Source organism: Dipteris shenzhenensis, chromosome 25, assembly GCF_047967505.1.
Source record: "Dipteris shenzhenensis isolate YYH24624 ecotype China chromosome 25, Dip_SZ_1.0, whole genome shotgun sequence".
NCBI classification, from domain to species: Eukaryota; Viridiplantae; Streptophyta; class Polypodiopsida; order Gleicheniales; family Dipteridaceae; genus Dipteris; species Dipteris shenzhenensis.
This window is the reverse complement of record NC_141620.1, coordinates 39136365-39159221: the sequence shown is the minus strand read 5'-3', so window position 1 is coordinate 39159221 and position 22857 is coordinate 39136365. Positions and strand designations below refer to the sequence as shown.

The 22857-nt window shown below is 42.2% G+C and overlaps 2 protein-coding genes across 2 annotated transcripts; one reads left to right on the top strand and one right to left on the bottom strand.

Moving 5' to 3' along the window:
• Positions 1-2095: 2095 nt before the first annotated feature.
• On the bottom strand, positions 2096-4591 carry LOC147885872 (pentatricopeptide repeat-containing protein At5g27110-like). Its single transcript, XM_087396800.1, has one exon. It carries the CDS (start codon positions 4466-4468, stop codon positions 2162-2164), a length of 2307 nt encoding a protein of 768 aa, XP_087252926.1. The 5' UTR covers positions 4469-4591; the 3' UTR covers positions 2096-2161.
• Positions 4592-20144: 15553 nt separating this feature from the next.
• Positions 20145-22451, top strand: LOC147885871 (pentatricopeptide repeat-containing protein At4g13650-like). The gene has a single exon (XM_087396240.1). It carries the CDS (start codon positions 20145-20147, stop codon positions 22449-22451), a length of 2307 nt encoding a protein of 768 aa, XP_087252366.1.
• Positions 22452-22857: the final 406 nt, after the last annotated feature.

The following is a 22857-nucleotide window of genomic DNA, read 5'->3' as shown; positions in this document are numbered from 1 at the left end:
CTACGATATCTCCGGTCTTTTTGGTCTTCACAACAACTCCCTTTGTCATCAAATATCACCCAATGCTTGCCGAACTTCAACGTCTGACTAACAGAAAGCAAGTTCTTGCATAGCTTTGGAACATAAGAAACATCAGAGAATACCTCAATGGCTCCTGACTTGGTACGGAATGGTATGCCTTTGACAGGACATGTCCCATCGTCCCCCACCGTCACTTTAGAGTTGGGATGTGTACTCTCCATGGATTTGAACCTTTTCTTCTTGTTCAAAATGTGTTTTGAAGCCCCTCTGTCCACATACCAGCTTTCCATGTCTTCAATTGCTGTGCATGAGCTGAGCAATGTCCAATGACAAGGAAGAGCTCACCGATAGTAATATTTGCTGAGTCGGATTTCGTCTGCTCCTTGGGCCTCGACTCCCTCTTCCGCTTCAGATCCGTCGTCTTCTTGCGACAATCTTTAGCATAATGGCCAAGCTTCTCGCAATAGAAGCACTTGACTTCTTCTCCTCTGTGTCTTATGCTTTCTCTTTGCAATCTGGATCCTTAGACTTCCCCATGCCGGGTTTGTCTTTCGCCAAGAGAGCCTTGTCATCTTCTTTGTTGAACTGTTTCTCCCGAGCATCCTCGTGCAACAATAAGGATCCAAGCCCTTCGAATGTAAGGGACTTCATCCTCTCCCCTGCTGTAATAGTGGTTACAAAACCCTTGAAGCTCCATGGGAGCATCATAAGTGTCAGCAGTGCTAGCTGGCTTGAGTCACAATTCTGACCAACCGTGACAAGTTGATCCCACACCACGACTTTCGTCAGATGGTCATGCACCGTATCCCCCTCATCTATGCTCCCGCTGAAGAGCTCATGATTAAGAGAGAGAATACGTGATGTGTTATCTGTCTCCTACAGATCCTCAGAGTGGCCCACGCCTCCATAGACATCTCTGCCATCTGGATGTCGGGAATGGCAGAATTTGCTATTGTCCCAATGATCATTGCAAGGGCCTAGGCATCTTTGTCCTCCCACGCTTCGAGCTCATCTGCATCCACAGGAATAGTGATCTTCCATGTCTTATCCTTGACATCCACTAGTTTCGGATCCACCCCCATCGTAATCTTTGACAATTTCCAAGCCACAAGATGGCTCCGGATCTTCACTTTCGAGATGGGATAATTAGTCCCATCCAACTTCCCATACTCTCCAAAATTAAGGATGAAAGGAGTAGAAGAGGAGGAAGCGAGAGGAGTGGTTGTACAGAATGCCATCTCCTGCTGTAATACACATTGCAATATACTCTGCAAATTTGCAAATAATCACTTGCTATAAGATACTAGAAAACTCTGCTCAAACCTGAGTTGAATCGGGTCGCCTTGTTTGGAAGGACTCCTTCCTTCAATGTAGAAAACCTTGCTCTGATACCATGTCGGAAATGGAGGAAAGAATTCCCTCAATCCTCACCCATGCTGTGGATAACCTTCAGCTGCAAGTAACCTCGCACACTTGATCACAATGATGCTAACCTCTCTCTCAGAAAACACAGCACATAGAATAGCAAAGGGGAAGGAGAGAACTCAGAATATATGCATCCACCAATCAGTGGGTAAAACAGGCTCACTAGTAAGCACTACAAAACATCCACCAAGGGCTGGGATAAACCTTGACTGAGTCCTCTCTGCCAACTGCAACTCTCCTCCCTTGTCGCACTCAGCAAAATTGGATGATAAGTGTGGGGGAGTAGGGGGGTTTATTTAGGGGTTGGCTGCCCCCTGAAGTAGGCCAACCTGCTGGTCGGTTTTCTCTGTCTGGACCGACCGCCTGGTTGCCTGGACCAACCAGCCTTGGTTGGCTGGGCTGACCCCCTTGGGCAGGCCTATAAATAAGGCCTCTCATAGGGCTGGTCCTTTGTCGCTGCTGCGCATCTGGCAGTCCACACAGCCCCCCTCACAACACCCTTCCCCCTCACAGTCTAATGTCCCCCTTGTCCTCCTATGGGGGCTCACAGGTGCGGACATTGCATGCCTTTGAGCCATCTTGGAGACGAGCCTGACATGAACATGATAGTTGGCACAAAATTAAAAGCCCTTGGTAGTATGATGATGGATAAATTAAATGTAAATGATAGTTTTGTTCCTTATAATTTCCAAGGCTTGCAGCACCATGTTGCAGCTTAAGAAGAAACCTTGACTTCTCTATTGTCCATGCACTGCCAGTTGTACCCCTTTTCTTTCACCACTTTAGCTGTTATTGAGGATAAATTTGAGCTAACAAGAGAATCAAGCACTCTAGAGTTAACATAAGAATGCTGTAGCTCTGAATGAGTTTTATATTGCTCCTCCCTCGACCTACCAATCAAAATTGCTGCATCCTCCCCCTGGCCAGCTGCTGCGTAGACATTCCATAACATAATATATGGTGCAGCATTCACTGGATCCAATTCAAGTGCACACGTAGCAGCAAGTTTTCCTCGATCCACATCAGCAGGGTATTTACAAGCACTCAACAACGAAATGAAAGGTGTACATGCAGGTTGAAAAGGCATATCATTCATCAAAATTTCAGCCTCATCCAAACGTCCTGCTTTTCCAAATATGTCAATCATGCACACATAATGATCAACAACAGGTGAGATGCCATAATCCCACTTCATGGAAACAAACAACTCATATGCCTCGTCCACCAGACCAGTATGACTACATGCAGCAAGAACATTGATGAAAGTCACCTTGTCTGGCATTACTCCTTTCTCCTGCATTTGTGCAAAAAGGTGGAGGACCTCATGGCCACATCCGTGCTGGGCATATGCTGCAATCATGGCAGTCCATGAGACCACATCTCGCTCAGGAATCTTGTCAAACATCCTCCTTGCGTCCTGCAGGCTAGTGCACCTACCATACATGTTGACAAGAACATTCCCTACAACAATATTTGACTCTAATCCAACCTCTATAATGCAATGGTGTATCTGCTTCCCTTCAGGAAGAGCTGCATCAGTGGCACATGCAACAAGCATGGTGATGAATGTTACCTGATTTGGCTTCATGTTCTCGTTCTTCATTTGGTCAAAAACTTGAAGCATTCTGTTAACCTGCCTATGTTCAGCACAAGCTGTTATCATGGCATTCCACAAGATTACATCCCATTTTGGCAACTTGTCAAAAATATTTCCGGCATCATCCAAGCTTCCACACCTTGCATACATATTGACAAGGGCAGTTCCAACCACGATATCTGATTCAAATCCACTAGTCTGGATGAAGTCATGCAGCCACTTTCCTTGCAAAATCATTGTAGGGGTTGCACAAGCTGCAAGAATGCTAACAAAAGTGGCCTTGTTCGGGATTGAGTTTTGCTGTTGCATTTGGTCAAACAAGCGGAAGGCCTCCTGCCCATGCCCATGCTGAGAATAAGCTGCAATGATGGCAGTCCAGGCAACCACGTTGTGCAATGGCATTTCATCAAAAACCATTTTCGCATTCTCCAGGTTGTCACACTTGCCATACATATTCACAAGAGCAGTACCGACCACAACATCCAACTCATAGCCACTGTTCTGAAGCCAGGAATGCAATCGCTTTCCTGCAGCTAGTGCATTGTGACCTGCACATGCAGCAAGTATGCTGACAACGGTGAATTTGTTTGGCAATACTCCTTCTTGTTGCATTTGTTCAAACAGTTGGAGGGCCACCCTGCTGAGCCCATTCTGCTCGTATACCGTAATCATGGCAGTCCAAGAAACTACATTCCGCTCAGGCATTTTATGAAAAACCATAGCTGCATAATTGAGGCTGCTACACTTTCCGTACAGATTGACAAGAGCAGTCCCCAGAATAACATCTTCCTCAAAGTCAGCACTAACAATGATGGCATGCATCCGCTCACCTAGAGCCAGCGCTGCCTCACTGGCACATGCATCGAGGACACTGACATAGGTAACCTTGTTTGGTAATATTCCAGCTTCCTTCATTTGATCGAAGAGTTGGAGAGCCTCCTGTCCCTGCTTCAATCGGGCATGTACTCTGATGATGACATTCCATGAGATAGCATTCCAATAATGGATGCTGGCAAATACTGACATTGCTTCCTCCAGCGCTCCACACTTGCCATACATCTGTAAGACCAGGTTTCCTACACGCGTGTACTGCTCAAGCCCACTTTTGATGATATGGGCATGGACGCGCATGCCCTGTGACATGGCCTTTAAGTCTCCACACCACTGCAATAGAGACCCATAGTTGGCAAATTCCACCGGTTTGTTGGATCGGTCCAACTGATCTAAACACTCATTCAACCATCCCTGGCCGCTTTGATTTTGAGCAAGGGTAAAGCTGGGGTCCTGCAGACCGTTCGGCAGTTCCCTCGCAGTTTCCCACGTTTCTTCAGGCGATGCGCTTACCATCACTTTTCCTTGGTATTTATAGCTATGGTTGTTTATGTCGCGAAAAAGAGGAACCCGGCATGACCTCTTCAGAGCCATTGCTGACGATGTGTAGCAAGCGAAGGTGGAGAGGGAGGCAGTAAACGTTGTGTAGGAGTCATTGTGGTGAAGCTTATGAGATAGAGCTGGCCTTTATATCAAGAGAGGCCGATTTTGCTGTAAGGGACTAGTATAAGGGAATGACCATAGGGACAACATTCCCACAATGCTGCTTGGGAGCTCAAGTTATAGGAGAATGGACCCTAGGAGGCCTTGGTAGGAGGGGCACTTCCCCACCCAGAAATGACTGCCTTCAAGCCAATCCCCAATTCCTAGGCACGCTATTGGAATTTTCAACAAATTACATTATGAGAGTACTTGCAACAATGGGGCAAGTCACAAAATTTATTGACCTCAAAAGGTGAGCCATATTCTTATTCTGAAAATGGCTTCTCAGCCGACGTGCAACCTTTACGAAATAAGAGAGCTCGTCATCACTGTCTTCATTATGTTGAACTTTTTAACTTTTATGGAGTATATCAATAGTTATTGTAGGAGAGGGTGGGAGAGAGAGAGCGCTCACGCACAAGCAAATTGAGAATAGAAAGGAGTGAATAGAGGCATGGCATGGGATGGGTGTCCAAAATTGATTGAGAAGCATCCTCTACCACATAACTTCAGAGATCACCTCTAGAGTTCGCACTCTGACTTATAGTGGCATTTTCTTTTTTTTTCTATAAAAGGAAATCACAGGCGCGAGCATTGGCATAGAAACCTGATAATCACCCTTTAACAAAATGCAAGACTAAGCTCCATTTGCCAACTCCCATGTCGCCCAAAAGAACCTGTCCATGTTGCCATAGAATCGTCAGTCAAAAGCCATACCGGAACCCACACATCTGGGAGCACATGAATCATCTGCTTAAGGAACAATTGGCCCCTTTAACAACAGAAGATCAAAAGCTATGACTACCAATTCATCTCGACAAGTAACTACATATAGTGCATTCGGCAACATAGAAAATCAACGGGATGAGAAAGCAAAAATTAGTCTACATCGATAAAAAAAGGAGGGTGTGGGGAGCAAATCGGGGCAAGGGAAAGCTATGCGGGGGTGCAAAAGGGAAGGGAGGAGTTACCAATTTGGCTTGCATATTGGTGGTGCCAGTAGTGGCCATTAAAGATGGAGAGAAACAGGATGGGGCTCAAGGATGGGAAAGAAGAAGCATTTCAGCAGAGAATCAAAGGGAGATTGATGGAGAACACATAGACAGACAAATAGAGAAGATTTCACAAAAAATAAGAAGATGGACAAGTGTTGAAACACTGCATGCGCTAATCAGCCTCCACATAACTCGAGCACAAATTCTAATAATGAGCACAAATTCATTTAAATTATTAGCATTTTTGCTTCTCAAAAACACGTTGTCTTCACTTAGGCCTTCCCATGGTAAGCCAAAAAATTTAACACAACTCCCGGCCTTAACTCTTTGTATTCATCTCTTGTTTTGGCACATTATGACACCATTATGGAGAGTTGTGTGAGTGTACTACGTTAATAATCACGATGTGGTGGCATCACAAGAGTCAACAATCAGGGCTGCATTTTTTTCCCAGACATTGGCTGTCAATGACACTACAATGAAATTTGAAATATGGGATACAGCAGGACAGGAAAGATATCACAACTTGGCCCCCAAATATTATCGTGGAGCTGCTGCAACAATTATTGTTTATGATATCACCAATAATGTAAGTTCCTGCAAACCTGAACTAAAATAAAGTTGGCAATCATCACAAAGGCTGATCATCTGAGGCCTTCATGTAGTCTCACAATGAAGCTCACAATTTATAGTAAATGATTTAGCGGTTGGTGTCATATCTATTGCCTTTGTTGAGAAGCGCATAATTTATCATAGCCTGATTTTACCTTAATCTACAAAGCCAGTACGAGGATGATAGATATGGTTTGAACGGTATTGGCTCCATGTGTAACCCTGGATGTTTGGCCCTGATGAACTTCATAAGAATGATGGAGCTGATAGTTGGTAACTAGGGGTGAAAAGCTGCAATTTTTGTTTGTTTTGCTTCCACACTATGAGCATGCTCATACTCTACATATAACTTTTTAGCCTGCCCTATGTGTGGGAAGGGTATAGTGATGGTTCTCCAATTTTTGAAAGGTAAAATAATTTTCTTTTGATTTAAGGACTACATGCTAGGTGGAAATAGTTGATTGGCCATTGAGAGTGCCACATGTGCAAAAGATCCCCTCTTTAAATGCTTGCACAGCTCTTGCATTCGACTAATTTATTTTTTGGCAGGCCTCTTGAATGATTTAAATCATTCATTTTGATTTCAAAAGTGTTAGTAGAGCAATGTTGCTTGGAAGGTAATGCTAAAAATGAAGCATTGATAGCAAGCAAATGTGGATCATCCACATGGTGACTAGGATCCAATGTAGAAAAGAATTAACAATAGCTCCTTGGACAACTCAAACACGGGCAATAATAGTAGCTATATTATGCATCTTCCTTCCCACACATGCTATACTAGTTACACCATATACTGATGCAAAAACACCTGCAAACCACACACACACACACACACACACACACACACACACACACACACACACACACACACACACACACACATACACACACTCCTCCACTCGGGGATCCTTGTAGTCTGGAGATGTGTCCATAAATTGACATTCACTTAGACTTCCCTTGGGGGCCCTTGGCACTTGGTCAACACTTTGACGACCCTTGATATTATCATTGACATTTGCCACCATGGAAATGAGAGTTGAAAGGAACACCATGTGTACCTAGTTATTAGTAAAATGGGAGCACCTAATCGATGAGTGATGCCCCTTAGCCCCCAGATGAGGACCAAAGGAAAGAGGACACCATGAAATTGATAAAAAATTTTTTGGTATATATGAAGTTTTGACACTCTATTTAGCTAGGAACGCTTTGTCTACATGCCTAACCATTAAACTAGAGGAAATGGAAAATGCATGAGAAGTGGGAATTGCATACAAAGTGAACATGAGATCCAAGTAAGATCTACACTAACTACCATTGATTGGTGCTTGACGAGCAAGAGGGTTGCCATTTTGGACTTTGCCTATTGTTCTAACAAGCTCACACAAAGCCCGAGTTGGTATTTGTATAGAAGTCGATATCCTTGTGTTTGGATCAAGCTTGCTCGCTAGAGGTGACTATGGGAACAATGCCCTTTTACACTCTATTAGGATTACCTATCTCTTGCAGGTTGATGGGACAACATGGGAGCGTGTCGTAATGCAGCATTGTGTGTGTGTCATGATGTTGCATGGTCTCCTAATCCCTATGCCACACTTTACTATATGGTGGTACTCAACTATTTTTACAAGTTTTGGATCATGTTATAGACATTGATCCAAGATGACCTCAATAGGATGGAACATACCCATTTGGTTTTGAGACTCTAGCTTTTGGTTCGATGATTCCATGGTGATTATGTGGTTAACACACTTACATAGATTGATCGAGAACTGAATGCAAATATATGGGCTGAGTGGGATGGCCTTATAAAATCGTATGTCAGTGTTTCAATACTAGCTTTGATTGGATTTTTTTTGCATAGCGTTGTGGATAGGCTCATAAGACTGCCCAAGATTGTGGCAGTGAGATGTTTGCTACTAGTATATACTTTGGACTGGGGTGGCACAAAGTATAGATGGCATCTGGCAACTTGCAGGGGACAACCTTTTTTATTTTTGTGTCTTCTTGTTACACGCTATATGTCCTCTTATGCCCTCGACCTAGTTTGGACGACTATGCATAGCATTGGTCATCCATTTGAGAAATTAGTAAACCTTTACTATGTCTATATATATGCAGTCTCTAGTAAGAGTCCCTTTTAAGAGGAAATCGCAGACCTCTGCTCCATAATTGTTGGGTTTAACCTTTAAGTACTTGACAAGCCTTTTGGGTTTAAATAAGAAATACTAGAATGTAGGATTAAAAGCCCTCATGGTAGAGAATATATGTCATATAGGTATCATTTTTTACAACCTTATGACATGAGATATGGCTATGCACGAGATTCATTCACAAGGGCTAAGCATCTCAACTTTCTCACCTAAATTGAGACAATGAAGGAGTTCTTGGCCATATATTCCTTTTTTACAAGAAGTTAAAATAGTCAGGTGATCTATGTTTTGGAATGCTCATAAGTATCTGCTTTAGCACTTTCAATGATGATATTGGTTTAAGTGAAACTTGGTTGATTCAGGTGGGTGAGATTTTCTACATTGTCTATTATAAGGCAAAGATTTAAGTGGGTAAGTTTTTTCTACATTTTCTATGAAGAGGAAGAATGGGCCTTATAAATCAAATATTTATCTCTAATAAGGGTTTTAACCTACCTGGAGATAGTTCTAAACCTTAGCTTAGCATTGATAAATGGAAAAGTCCATCATTTCTCATTTATTTTTCATGAGGCTCTAACTTGAAATGTAAGGTAAATTTCCATGGATAATATGTTACCCTTACGATGGTCTTGCTTATTTGGATTGTAGGGATCGGCATTAAAATTCATGACCTTGGTTGGAATAAGGAAAATGTCCATGGACATTTAACACTTGGATAGTTGAATTAATGGCTTGACACTATGGATTCCTTTGTTTTTTCATTCTATATTCACATTATGGAGTCCTTGGGCTTTTCATTCTATATTCACACTATGGATTGTCTTGGACATAAATGGAGTCAGGACATATTTTACCTTTGATCTATATACATCATTTTCTTGGGTTCTTGTTTGCAGGCCTAACATGATGCAATATCATGGCTGGTTGAGAAGTGATCAAAGGACAACGAGGCCTTTGATTAGTTTATATACTCCCCTAGCAATTGCACTAACATTTTACAAGCATTTTATTAAATTGTCTAAATGCCAACCTTTGATTATTTCTAGATATTCAAATGCCAAGATTTGATAATGCTAGTCTAGATAGAGTGACATGGATAACAACTGTGTGCTGGCATTGAAGCTTGGCTGCCATAGCTTGAATGAATTGTTCTAACTTTCATTTGGTTGTGATGGTGCCAGGTGAGTTGGCACACCTCTCCATCAGATTTGCAAGGGCATGGTATTGCAAAAGAGGCCCTTAAACTTATGGTTTGGATAAACACTTTTTTTTTTAATGGTGGCGAAGCCTATAGGAATTACTCTAACATTTATAAGGCAATAGGCCCCTTTCAAAGAACATTAAAGGATTAATTTTTTTTCCTGGAATTATCTTTCCATTTAGAAATTATTGTGATATTTTTATACTTTAAAGAAAGTGACATTTTGCGACAAATACCCTTGCTTAAATACCCTTGTATAGTAGGGAATGATGAAGCCCATACTAGTATACATTGAACTGTTGATAGTGGTAGGCAATTAACTTTAATTATTTTTTATTGAAACATGCCTTCTTGTATATGTCAAAGAGTTGGCTATCTTGTTTTTGAAAATAGAGAAACTTGAATCTTGATTGATACATTATATATGGCATATGGTAGAGGGCTTGCTTCCATCACACACAATGAAGAGCTAGTAACATCTAGAATGTAATATAAGTCCGTATACCACCCCCAAGTCTCCCTGGCTACTTTTTTGAATACATGTTTTGCACAGATTACTAAACCTCGAGATCCACCCAATTAGATAAACTTTTTGCACTATTTCATGAGGATCCTTCAATCCCTCTGAATGATTTTAGGCAAACCCATCAAAATTAGCTTAGCAATGTAAAGAAATGACATGTGCTCATAGCACATATGTTATGAGAATTGGGATTATCCCATTATCTTTTAATCTTTCAGTATTTAGTTATGGGATCTGTCATTGTGTCGCACAGATGATGTAGTGTGTGCTCACTATTCATATGAGTGTGTAGCAATGTGTGCACCACTTACGCGACGAGAAACAGTATGTGTAGCAGTGTTTGAACCATCCGTACCCATGGTTGGATATATATGGCTATGGCCATATGAGTGTGTAGTAGTGTGCACACCACTTACATGATGACAGTATGTGTAGCAGTGTGTGCACCACTAGTATGCTTTTATGCATGTGTAGAAGTTTGTGCACCATGCAATGGTGTCACATGTGGCACCATCCATCTATGATTTGTTGATTTTGCATTGCTTAAATGTTGAAAGATTGAATAATATTGGTGATTGTTTCCAAGGTTTCTTATCCTTGAGAGATTTGCATTATTGATGGATGTTGTGGATTCAGTGGAAGAGTAGCTAATCAGGAAATGGCTATTGGCGACAAGCATTTTTGCATGCATAAGGCGCAACCAGTGATGCAGGGAATAAACAAGGCTTACTTTCGAAAGCCTAGTTTTTGAAATTACAAATATTCATGTACATATTTTAATTTTTGGAACATTAGAGGCTTAGCCTAAGCATATTAAGTATAGTGGGAAAAGGAAAGTCTATTTCTAGAAAAGGCAAGATATTTTGAAAGGGTGTGTGTGGCTTATCTCCAGTTTGTGCATGGAGGAGATGTACATGAGTTTGTACCAGTTGTTGCTCGAAATTCTGGAATCAATCAAATACATAGGAAGTGGAAGACAAGCACCACTCCTACGGGGGGAGATTGCACCCAGCTTGTCTTCTTTTCCATTTATGAACTTTGAAAGATCGTGCATATTCTTGTATATAGTTTTCACTGTGTTTTTGATGATTTGCAGGTTCCACAAAGCGATCCTCATTGTAGTGGTATCAGAGAAAAGGCTTCATCGATCCATAGCATGTGCGGGCCTACAGGGAAATTCACGAATGGTGTTAACACGAAAGAAAGTGACACAAGAACGAAGGGAAAGATTTTGCCTTCCACAAACAGAAGAAAGCACAAGCAAATTTGAAGAAGAAAGACGGAGCGGCAATAATAAAAAATTTTGCAAGAAAGAAAGTACTGCACAGTAGCACGGAGAACTGTCAAAACACAGTGCAGAAAGCACCACCAAAGCGTGCAACAAAGGGGGGGTGACCAAGGCATAGTCGTTGGCATACTTGCACTATCAGCTGCACGAGATAGACTTCCGAGATTGTCTCTCAAAACTTCCCAGGAGGTCACCCATCCCGATATTGTTCTAGCCCAAGCACACTTAACAATTGTGACTATCCACTAGGTCAAGTCACTCTGTTGTTAGGAAGCAGACAAGCAAGTGTTTAAAAGTGCAAGGCACAAACTACAAGTGCTCTTGGACATGACGTTTGCTTTTTACTTTGCAATGTAAATGCACTCGTTGGAATCGTGTGAGTCTGAGAGGCCATAATGATTCTATACTCAACAAATAGCCACTTTCAAATCTTGGGAACCGAATTGAGATAAGTCTTGTGTCTATGTGTATTTCCTTTCATAGTGTTTTTTCTTGCTTGCACCATGCACAATTCTAACTATGTCGAAAAAGCATATTCTATCAAAAACAGGTCATCTTGAAGACCGACATCATGTCGAGGATGTGGGAAATGATCATTACCAACCAGAGAGAGGTCCAACACCAAAGAAACTCACTGAGGAAGGGTGGGATGCACTCTATCAACATGAGAAACGACTTCGCCAAGACATGGAAGATGCACTATGACAAGTGACGTCAACTTGGAAGTTGGAAGCCACCTATATCTATTGCGGATGAGGAGTCCATGATTACATTAGATTCATTGGAGGCATGGAAACAACATGCATACAACCTTGAGCAAGAACTTGAGTACATGCGCAATATGTACAATACACACAAAGACAACAAAAGGTATACAACTCGAGCACTCAAGGAGTTGTCTGAAGTCATAAAAAACATAGGAAAGATGAAGATGATGGTGAAAGCAACAGCAGCGAACCATTGGATGCCTCCGGTAATGAGCGTGGAAGACACTAAACAGGACATCAAAGAAAGAAGAAGCATCATGTGAAGACTTCATTGCGGCGACACCACAACACTACCCCTTCGCATGAATCTAGTGATGATGGAGACAACGTGGGGAAGGCGATCCTGAAAGCACTCAAGCTTCAGGATAAAACGAAGTCACGTAAGATCAATCGCAAAACTTTTACTTTTCCAAAGTATGATGGTAAAAGAGATGGACAGAGTTTACTTGCTTGGATTAGTTCCTTCAACTTGCTATGAGTCACATGATGGGTAGTGCACAATTATGGTGGAGTGTACTTGCGAAAGCACACACACTGCAAAGACATGGGAAGCATTCAAAGGCAAAATTAAGAATCACTTCCTACCTACATAGTTTGAAGAGGGTACTCGTATGCAATGGCGAAGAATGAGGCAGTTGGACAATGAAAGCATGCATGCATATGCTAAGAAATATCTTTTAGCTCTACTTCATTTACAAACCATTAAAAATGTACCACGAAAGGAGCAATACCATACCTTTATTGAGGGTTTGTGCCCTACTATTCGTGTTGATGTGCGCATGCTTTGATAGATTCTGATGCTATGGATTTGGCATTAGAATCAGAAAGGAAACAAGTAAGAAGCTTTGCTACTCGCACATCTCGAGAAAAGAAACATACTCCATTTTTCAAGGAGGAGGGACGAACTGGTAAAGTTGATGGTAAGTCTAATTGGAAGCCTGCAAAATCAAATATAAATCGAATAACAGGTATACTTGTCAAGTGTTATAATTGCAAGGAGATGGGGCAATATTCTTTTGAATGTCCAAAGAACCCACTTGCTACATGCAAGCTAGGTACTTAGGGAAAGAATACTAAAAAAACAATGGCAATGAAGGGCGCACCAATGGCTATACTAATGGTAATGGCCAGTGCAACTCTGCATGAGTCATCTACATCGATGATATTGCTGAGGGCATCTTTCAAGCAAGAGGGCAGAGAAGAGGAGGAAATCGAGGACACCGACTACATTGCTTTAGGTAAGTGCTCTGTGGGTAAAAGTGCATCTCTTTTTTATACTTCTTTGTTAACGCATAACTGCATCATTACACGGAAAAGAACCTAATTTTTTGTTTGATGACGGAAGCACCCACGATTTCATTTCACATCGTAAAGTTGAGGAACTAGGTCTTCCATCCATCAAAACAAAATACAAAGTCAAATCAGCTTTTCAAGAATCACATTACAATTGTTTGCAAATAGTGAAGGATCTTGAGGTGATTATAGGGCTATTAGCTGAGAGGCATGATTTCTTAGTTGCTCCTTTGTGAGCAAGATCTTATTCTTAGGATGCCTTGGTGCTTCGATCATAATGCCAAACCCGATTATCTTGAGTGCACTATTACCGTGACTCACGACACTGAGTCCATGATTTTGGAATGCAACAAGAGCCTTCCCTCTTGGCCTTTATTGTCGCATACCCAAACTAATAGAGCTATGCACAAACATGACAAAACATATCTTGCTATGGTCAGCAAGGTCAAGGCTAGTCCCACGACCGAAAAACCTAAGCAAGAGCCTCTTGATCCTTTCCTAGCTACCTATGCTGATTGTTTTATGGAAGACTTACCCCCTGGCCTCCTCGATGTAGACCTGGCGACAATAAGATTGATCTTATCTGCTCTGCCATGCAAAGCACCATATAGACATAATCCTACTGAGCAATAAGAGATTCAATTGCAAATAGAAGACCTTTTGGCTGGAGTCTTGATTTGACCTAGCAGTTTGCCATTTAGGGCACCTGTTCTTTTTATCAAGAAGAAAAATGGGATGTGCATTAATTACCATGCCTTAAATAAAATAGCAGCAGTGAAGAATCAATACCCCATTTTGAGGGTTGACAATCTTCTTAACAAGTTGAAGGAGCCACAATATTTAGCAAAAGCGACCTTAAGTTAGGATATCATCAAGTGAGAGTGATCGAGCTTGATATTTGCAAGACTACTTTTAGGACCCAAACCGGTCACTATGAATTCCTTATGCCTTTTGGCTTGATTAATGCACTTGCCACATTTAGTCGGATGATGAATCGTATTTTCCTACCTTATCAGGACATTATGGTAGTTTTCTTTGATGATATCATGGTTTATAGCAAGAGTCAAGAGGAACATGAGAAACACTTGGATCTTGTTTTCTCCCTCTTACACTATCCTGACCCAAAGAAAAGTTCATTTTTTCAATCTGAAATTGAATATCTTGGTCACATTGTTTTAGCTGAAGGTATTTGAGTAGATTCCAAGAAAGTAGAGGCAATAGTGAACTAGCCATAGCCTAAAGATATTCATGAGTTACGATCTTTTCTAGGTGTGTAGTTTTTACCGAAGATTTGTTAAGAAATTTGCACACAAGGCACATCCATTGACTGAACTTCTACGTAAGACTTGTGCTTTCTATTGGAAAGAAAAACACACTTTAGCCTTCCGACGACTTAAACAAGAAATGTCCCGAACCCCAGTTTGACAATGCTAGACTTCACGAGACCTTTCATTGTCATGGTCACTGATGCTAGCGGGCAGGGTTTTGGGGCTGTGCTTATGCAAGATAACCATCCGATTGCCTTTGAGTCATGTAAGTTGAAACCAATGGAGCTAAACTATTCCATATGATAAAGAATGTTCAACCCCAATTATTTAGATGCATACTAGCTACTAATTCTATCTTAGAAAACCGCTTGAATAACTGATATCAGTTTCATCCCATTCTATTTGTGGTATCTCCTTGAGACACGTGAGCTTCTCTTCTTGTGTGTATCCCTCAATAAAATCATCAGCAAGACAGCCAAAGCAATCCTCTGGCAACCCCCCGATGCACAATATTTTCTTATTTTTTGGCTATGTTTTCCTACTCTTTTACCTCTGTATATAGATCTGCGTTGTTGATTTTGTTGTTGGCCACCATAATAGCCATCTCTTTCTTGGCTGAGCTGACCTGAGTAGTGATGATCTCTTTGACCATGGAGACAAGTGTTGGTGCTAGTGGAGATGTGATGCATTTGATTTCTTGCTTTCCATTACCTTCCATCTTCTTCACTTTCTTCTCAAGTGCTGCTACCATAAGTCTGAGCTCTCTTACCTTTTGCTAATTTGCTCCTGCGAGTCTGATCCAAAAGTATAGTGCATAGGGGCTAGGTGTCGCTGATGAGGCTACAATGTCAGAGTAAGAGGGCTTGATTGGTGTAGAGATGAACTGCTTCATCTTTGGGAAAGAGGGGGACTCCATAATCTTAGCCTGTGCAAACGTTTTGGTCCCCTTAGCGGAAGCTAACCCCTCAAACTAGGCTAGGGGATCAGCCCAATTTGAGGTAGGGAGGTACGACTATACGGATCTATATGGAGGTACGACGTATGGAGATGCGGGGGCCTATACAAAAGTATGGCATGTACAGAGGTATTGTATTGGTCCTATACGAAAGTATGATGAAGGGTGTAGTGTGTAGCACTGATGATAGCTATACGGGCCTGAACGACTGACAGGAGAGAGAGGTACGTCTGGGAGGGAGAGCTACGGGTGGGGGAGAGAGAGAGAGAGAGAGAGAGAGAGAGAGAGAGGGAGAGACTTCAACTTGCCTTTGTACAATTGGTTTGTATTTATAAGTGTGTGTGTGTGTGTGTAAAGAGAGAGAGAGAGAGAGAGAGAGAGAGAGAGAGAGAGGGAGAGACTTCAACTTGCCTTTGTACAATTGGTTTGTATTTATAAGTGTGTGTGTGTGTGTGTAAAGAGAGAGAGAGAGAGAGAGAGAGAGAGAGAGAGAGATCTGACACAATTTTCCTTTTTGGAAATAACAAGATGTGACTGGAGATTTGATCTCATAGTTTTATAGGCTAGGGAAAGGGAAGGGGAGCCCTCTCCCACCACGAAATGACAACCACCACAGCTAGGATTATGATCACAAGCCTTTCCAGGTAGGTGATAAAGGGGTGGACTACCCCACCTTTGCAGTTGTAAAAGGATTAGCCACTTTTGATTCTAGAAATGATATTCATTAATCATGCATATGGGTAGAGATGAGGCATTTCCTACCTTGGCACTAGTGCGAATCCATGGGAGATTTGCAATGAGGCAATTGCATCTCTCTAATTTTCCTCCATCCACCACATCTCCTATTGAACATCAATGTCCAATAGTTTTTTTCCATGACGTCCCCTATTGAATGTCGCAGTTGCATCTCCCTAGGGTGTTTATAGACTACCCCACTGTGGGCATGCCCATGGATCTTTTAGTGTGTTTCTATTGAGTTCTAGAGTAGTACTATACTACTTTATATCCTAGAGTGCCACGTGTCACTATGGGACTTATCCCATATACATTTGACTCTTAGAGTGTGTGTGCCTACCCTATAAAGGCATTGTACTTCCTCTTATAGGTATGTACTTTTGTCTCGGTACCAAAATTTTGGGGAGGATTTGTTCGAAGGCTTGCCGCTTCATCTTCTTCTAGCAAGGCACCAGCTGGCTTGACATCTTTTGCTGTAGCTCTTGCTTCTGTTTGCCTATGCGACTCCCTAATTGTGCCATTTCTTCATTCATCAGGATTTCCTCATTGCAAAAAATAATCCAAGAGGTCGTGCTAGTATACAACCACGATTACACTTTAAGTTTAAAGTCCCTCTTTCCAACAGAGCCAAGCATTGTGAACCAAGAATTTGTTTAGTATTTGACGATTCTCGTAGAAATAAGTGGACAACCTCACAAACTCTGATGAATGGCAATCACCATTGGATTTATGTAGGACAACATTTATTGAGTGTGATATTTTTTTCTTGGCAGAATTGGGCATAGTATGAGATTTGCACCTCGTTTACCACTGCTCGCAGCAAGCAACCTGCTCCTAAGTGCCACATCTTTACCTCTACACTAGGTGCCTATCAAAGGGATAGCTCTCTCTGCTCACATTCCTAGATCATCCACAATGGGCTCACTATCGGCAAGTTCCTTGCTCGTGGAAAAATTTATGAGAGAAGGATTCCCCACATGGCAAACGAAGGTCCAACTCCTTCTCATGAAGGAGAATGTTTGGGATTCCATTGAAGATGATGAAGATCCTGCTAAAATGGAACCTCCAATGCACAAGATTTGGAAGCAACACAACTCGAGAGCCATCGCAATCATCAGGCTTTGCCCAGATGATTCTTTGATTCATCACATCGACTTCAAGTCAACGGCCAAGGAGATTTGGGCACGCCTTGAGAATATATTTGGTAACAAAATCATAAACTCCAAGGTTTTTTTGAAAATGCAATTTTATAAGTTGAAAATGGAAGAGTGTGATACCTTGAGTGCACATATAGTAAAAATTCAGTCTTTAGTTCAACAACTTTCTAACTTGAAGTGTTGCTCAGATGACGAGGACAAAATGCCTGTCCTCATGACAAGTATGGAAGGGAATTCTCGCTTTGAGAATGCCCTTGAAGTACTTCTCATTGCATCGACTACCTTTGAAGATATGGTGTCTCTTCTTCTTGAAAAGGATCGCCGTAATAAAGAATCTCCATCCTACTCATCGGATACTAGACAAGCTCTTGCCTCCATCAGCAAATGGAGACCTAGGCCATTGACTCCAGCAATACGAGGAAAGACATTCAAGCTGTTCAAGTGCACTTATTGCAACAAGCTCGGTCATACTGAGGACAGGTGCTACTAGAAGCTTGCTCAACAACAATCGAAGGATCATGCTAGTTGGGTGGCATCCACCACTAGTGATGATGCAGACAAAGATGACCATCCAACACAGGATCATGCTCTTATTGTCTGTCTCCAACATCCAAAGGATGATGGAGATCATGATTTTGCTTTCTAAGCATGATATATTTGGGTACTCTGCCCTAGGGGTGTTTCCCAAAAATGAATGCAATAAATCATGTGTGTGTAGTCAATAAAGGTACTTTGCCTTGGACAATCCTCCTAAAATGATGTATTTCTTTTCTATTTTTGGTGTGTGGCTCCATGTTCCTCATTAGTCTTTGGAGCCAAGAGGGGATGTACTGTGGGAGCCATGAGCCATGTGTTTTTTGGCTTTAATAGGTCTATTTGTTGGTGCATTGGTCTCCTAGACCTCTGAGTTGATCATGCATCCATGCATGATGAGCATTTGAGCCATGCTCACTTGCCTCTGAGATTGTGTGGGAGTCATGTCTAGTTCTAGACCAGCATGCACAATTTTGATGACCGTCATTGTCATGTTCTTTTCTTGGTTCCATTCTAGTAGTCCCTCACCTTTCCTCCATGGGGGGGTGTAAGGAAATGGAGTCAATTTGAGTGACTTTTAGTGTGTTTCTATTGAGTTCTAGAGTAGTACTATACTACTTTATATCCTAGAGTGCCACGTGTCACTATGGGACTTATCCCATATACGTTTGACACTTAGAGTGTGTGTGCCTATCCTATAAAGGCATTGTACTTTCTCATGTCAAATCAATCAAGCCTCAAGACTTTCTTGATCATGTAAGTACTTTGCTTGGTTGTACATTTCTTTCTAGCATTCTTTCATTTCCATTATGTTTGCCTAGTCTTGCTTTTCTACTTTCCTTTCCATTCCATGTCTTGCATCTTCAGGATCATGGACGAGGGAGACTGCTTGCCCATGTCTAGTTCACTGACCAGATGTATTCAATGCACCATGGGTGGCTTTAGTCTGTAAACATCCTTAGTCTTCCCGCGAGATGACCCAAGCCTTTGATGGAGCTAGGAAACAGGACATGGCACGTGCCTGTTTGGAGGATACCCATGGGGATTTTGTGTTGGTTGGCACTAACGAGAGTTCACCACTTTTCATGTGTAAAAGCTAATGTGGCAAAGCAACAATCAATGCTGTGATTCCTCACATTTGATGTGGCAATCTTTGTTGCATTTTCATACAAATGTGCAAATTTTGGTGAAATTTTGGAATATTTGTAGATCGAACACTCAAGATCCTTGCATGGTTTTCCATTGGCTATGGTGTTCCTTGGAATTAGCATTATTTTGCAAAGTCGATAACCAGAATGGCCTATGCAGCTACAAAAATTCTTGGATGGCAATAACAATTGAGGTAAATGAAAGGAGTACTTACTCAACTTCAGGAGCCTACATGAACTTCGTGTATCGGAAAACCCACAACCACCTTGCATGAATCGTAGGACACAAGCAATGGGCTTTTAACGAGTATGTCAAGAAGCTTTAAAAAAAAACAGAGAACAAAGGGATGAAGCAGAGAACAAAGTAGCAAGACTAAGACAGAGACCTTTCCAAGTAGGTAATCTGGAAAGTTGCAAGCCTTTTTTCATGGAAGGGGGCCCTTTCTTGCCCAGGAGGGTAACATGGGGGGACCTCTAAGATTTGACTATGTTTCTCAAAGATTTCCAAAGAAGAATTAATCTTTTTGCTATACGAATCAATTTGGACATTGATCCCCTACATTAACTTCTATTATTCTTGTTTTTTCGTGTGTATGCTGCTAGGAACGTTTGTGTATGCTGAACATCATGATAAAGTTTTAACAACAACATGCTGCTGGAAGCATGGCGAGGCGCTACAAGAGACGTTTGGGATAAGCATGATTTTGAGAAAGGTGAAGTTACTACTGTTCCATGCACATGGAGAAACCAAAGCCAAAGGCAAGTCTTTAACATAGGAGCCGCTTGTATTCTTCTACGTACGTTTCCCTTGGAAGCGTGTACACAGTTTTTGCCACATAGACAGCTTGTTTATAAACTTACTGTAGCTACGCACACGACGCCGTACTGGGGAATGACAGGTGCGGAGCTTGACGGGATGATGCAGTTGCTCTGTTTGACAATATGCCCTCGAATACAATCCTGAGAGCATGCAGCCGGCAAGGTCAGGGCCAAGTGCCCATCAAGCGGTTTGCTCAAATGCAGCAGGAGGGGCTGGTTCCAGACAAGGTCACACTTTTTTGTGTTCTTTCTGCATGTTCCAGCCAGGTAACCCTTACTGAAGGCAAGCAGATGCATGCTCGAATCATGGGCAGTGAATTAGTGTCAGATCTTACGTTGTTAACTGCACTTGTCAACATGTATGGCAAGTGCGGCAGGCTGAATGATGCGTCAAAGATTTTTCATGAAATGCATGATCGAGATGTGGTTGCGTGGAACTCCATGATTATGGTTTATGCGGAGCATGGATATGACACTGAAGCCTTCGAACTTTTTTACCAAATGCAGCAGAAAGGAGTAATGCCAAACAAGGTCACTTTCATAAACATTCTCACTTCATGCACCAGCCATGCAGCACTAGGAAAAGGTGAGCAGATTCATGACCATAGTTTGAAAGTTGGACTGGAGGGAGATGTTGTTATTGGGAATGCTTTAATCAATATGTATGGCAAGTGTGGAACCGTGGAGGATGCACGGAGGATGTTTGACAAAATTATTCATCGGGATCTGGTTTCATGGAATGCTATGTTCTCAGTTTATGCACGTCATGGGCAGGGCAAGGAAGCCCTGTTACTCTTTGGCCAGATGCACAAGGAGGGAGTACTGCCTAACAAGATCACTTTTGTCAGTATTCTTGCGGTATTTGCTAGCCAATCAATGATGGTTGAAAGTGAGCGGTTGCATGTCCATGTGCTGAACAGTGGATGCGAATTGGATACGTATGTTGGCAATGCTCTCATCAACATGTATGGTAAGTGTGGCAGCCTGGAGAATGCAGTTAAGAGTTTTGACAGGATCCCAAAGCGGGATGTAGTTTCATTTACGGCCATGGTTGCAATTTATAACCAGAATGGGCATTGCAAGAAGGCCATTGAACTCTTGGAAAAAATGCAGCAGAATGGAGTAGCTCCAAATAAAGTTACCTTTGTAAATATGCTTGCTGCATGCGCGAGCTCTGCATCACTAGCTGAAGGTAAGCAGATGCATGGCTTAATCCTGGAGTATGGATTTGAGTCAGATGTTGTCATAGGGAATGCTCTCATCCATATGTATGGTAAATGTGCCAGTCTAACAGATGCAAAGAGGCTGTTTGACAAAATGCTTGAACGGGATGTTGTATCCTGGAATGCATTGATTGCAGCATACACCCAAAATGAAGAGAGCATAGAGGCCCTACATATCTTTCAGCAGATGCAGGACGAAGGAAAAATCCCAGATGAGATCACCTTTGCCAGTATCCTTGATGCCTTTGCCAGCCATGGAGCATTAGCTGAAGGTGTGAATGTTCATGCCTATCTTTTGATCAGGGGCCTTGAGCTAGATGTTGCTGTGGGGAATGCTCTTGTGAAGATGTATGGCGAGTGCGGCAATCTCGATGATGCTTGGGAAACTTTTGTCAAAATTCCTGGACAAAATGTAGTCTCATGGAATGAAATGATTGCCATGCTGGCCCACCAGGGACAGGGCATGAAAGCTCTTGAACTTTTTGAGCAAATGAAGTGGGAGGGGATTGTTCCCAATGAGCCTACATTTGTGAGCATCCTTTCCGCATGTGCTGATCAGGCTATGCTAGTTGAAGGCAAGTGGATACATACTTGCTTACAAAACCATGGGTTTGAGTTTGATGTTGTTTTGGGAACTGCTCTTGTCACTATGTATGGCAAATGTGGCAGCATTGAGGATGCATCGAAGATGTTTGGCACAATCACAGAACGAAACACAGTTGGATGGAATGCCATGATTGCTGTATATGCCCAGCATGGACAGGGCAAGGAGGCAATTCTATTGTTCGATCAAATGCAGCAAGAAAGAGTCATGCCAGATAAGGCCACGTTTGTGAGTATCCTTGCTGCATGTAGCCATGCTGGTCTCATTGATGAGTGCTGGCATTGCTTCGTTTCCATGAATCAGAGGCACTACATCTCACCTGATGTGGAGCATTGTGTTTGTATCATTGACCTTCTTGGGAGGGCAGGACGGTTGGATGAAGCAGAAAACTTCATCAATAATATGCCTGTCCAACCTACCGTTGCATCCTTTATGGCATTGCTTGCTGCATGCAGGTACGTTTCTGACATGAAACGTGGAAATTGGGTTGCAAAGCAACTATTTGAATTTCATTCAAACAATGCAGCACCATATGTTATATTACCAAGCATCCATGGTGTAGCTAATGGCAAGCTTCTGAGACAGCAGCATGCTGGCTTCTAACAGGGCACAAGTCTTAACCTAGCATAATGTAACCATGAAGATGGCTGCACGGTGAGCCCTCTGAAGGCTTGTATCTACTCACTGGCTGGCTTCTTATGCTTCTGCCAACTTCGCTCTCAAACTCTCTTGTGATAAGGGATGCTTTGTCTTGACGGTTGCTAAGAGGGATGATCCCATTCGAGTAAAGCAAAAGCCTCATTGTTCCCAATGAGGCTACATTTGTGAGCATCCTCTCTGTATGTGCTGATCAGGCTATGCTAGTTGAAGGCAAGTAGATACATACTTGCTTACAAAACCATGGTCAGAGGATGATGTTGTTTTGGGAACTGCTCTTGTATGGCAAATGTGGCAGCATTGAAGATGCATCGAGAAGATGTTTGGTGCAATCCCAGAACGAAGCACAGTT

Bases quoted from the DNA above. Each gene is read 5' to 3' on its own strand.
- LOC147885871 (XM_087396240.1), top strand. From the start codon at position 20,145: ATGCCCTCGAATACAATCCTGAGAGCATGCAGCCGGCAAGGTCAGGGC.
- LOC147885872 (XM_087396800.1), bottom strand. From the start codon at position 4,468: ATGGCTCTGAAGAGGTCATGCCGGGTTCCTCTTTTTCGCGACATAAAC.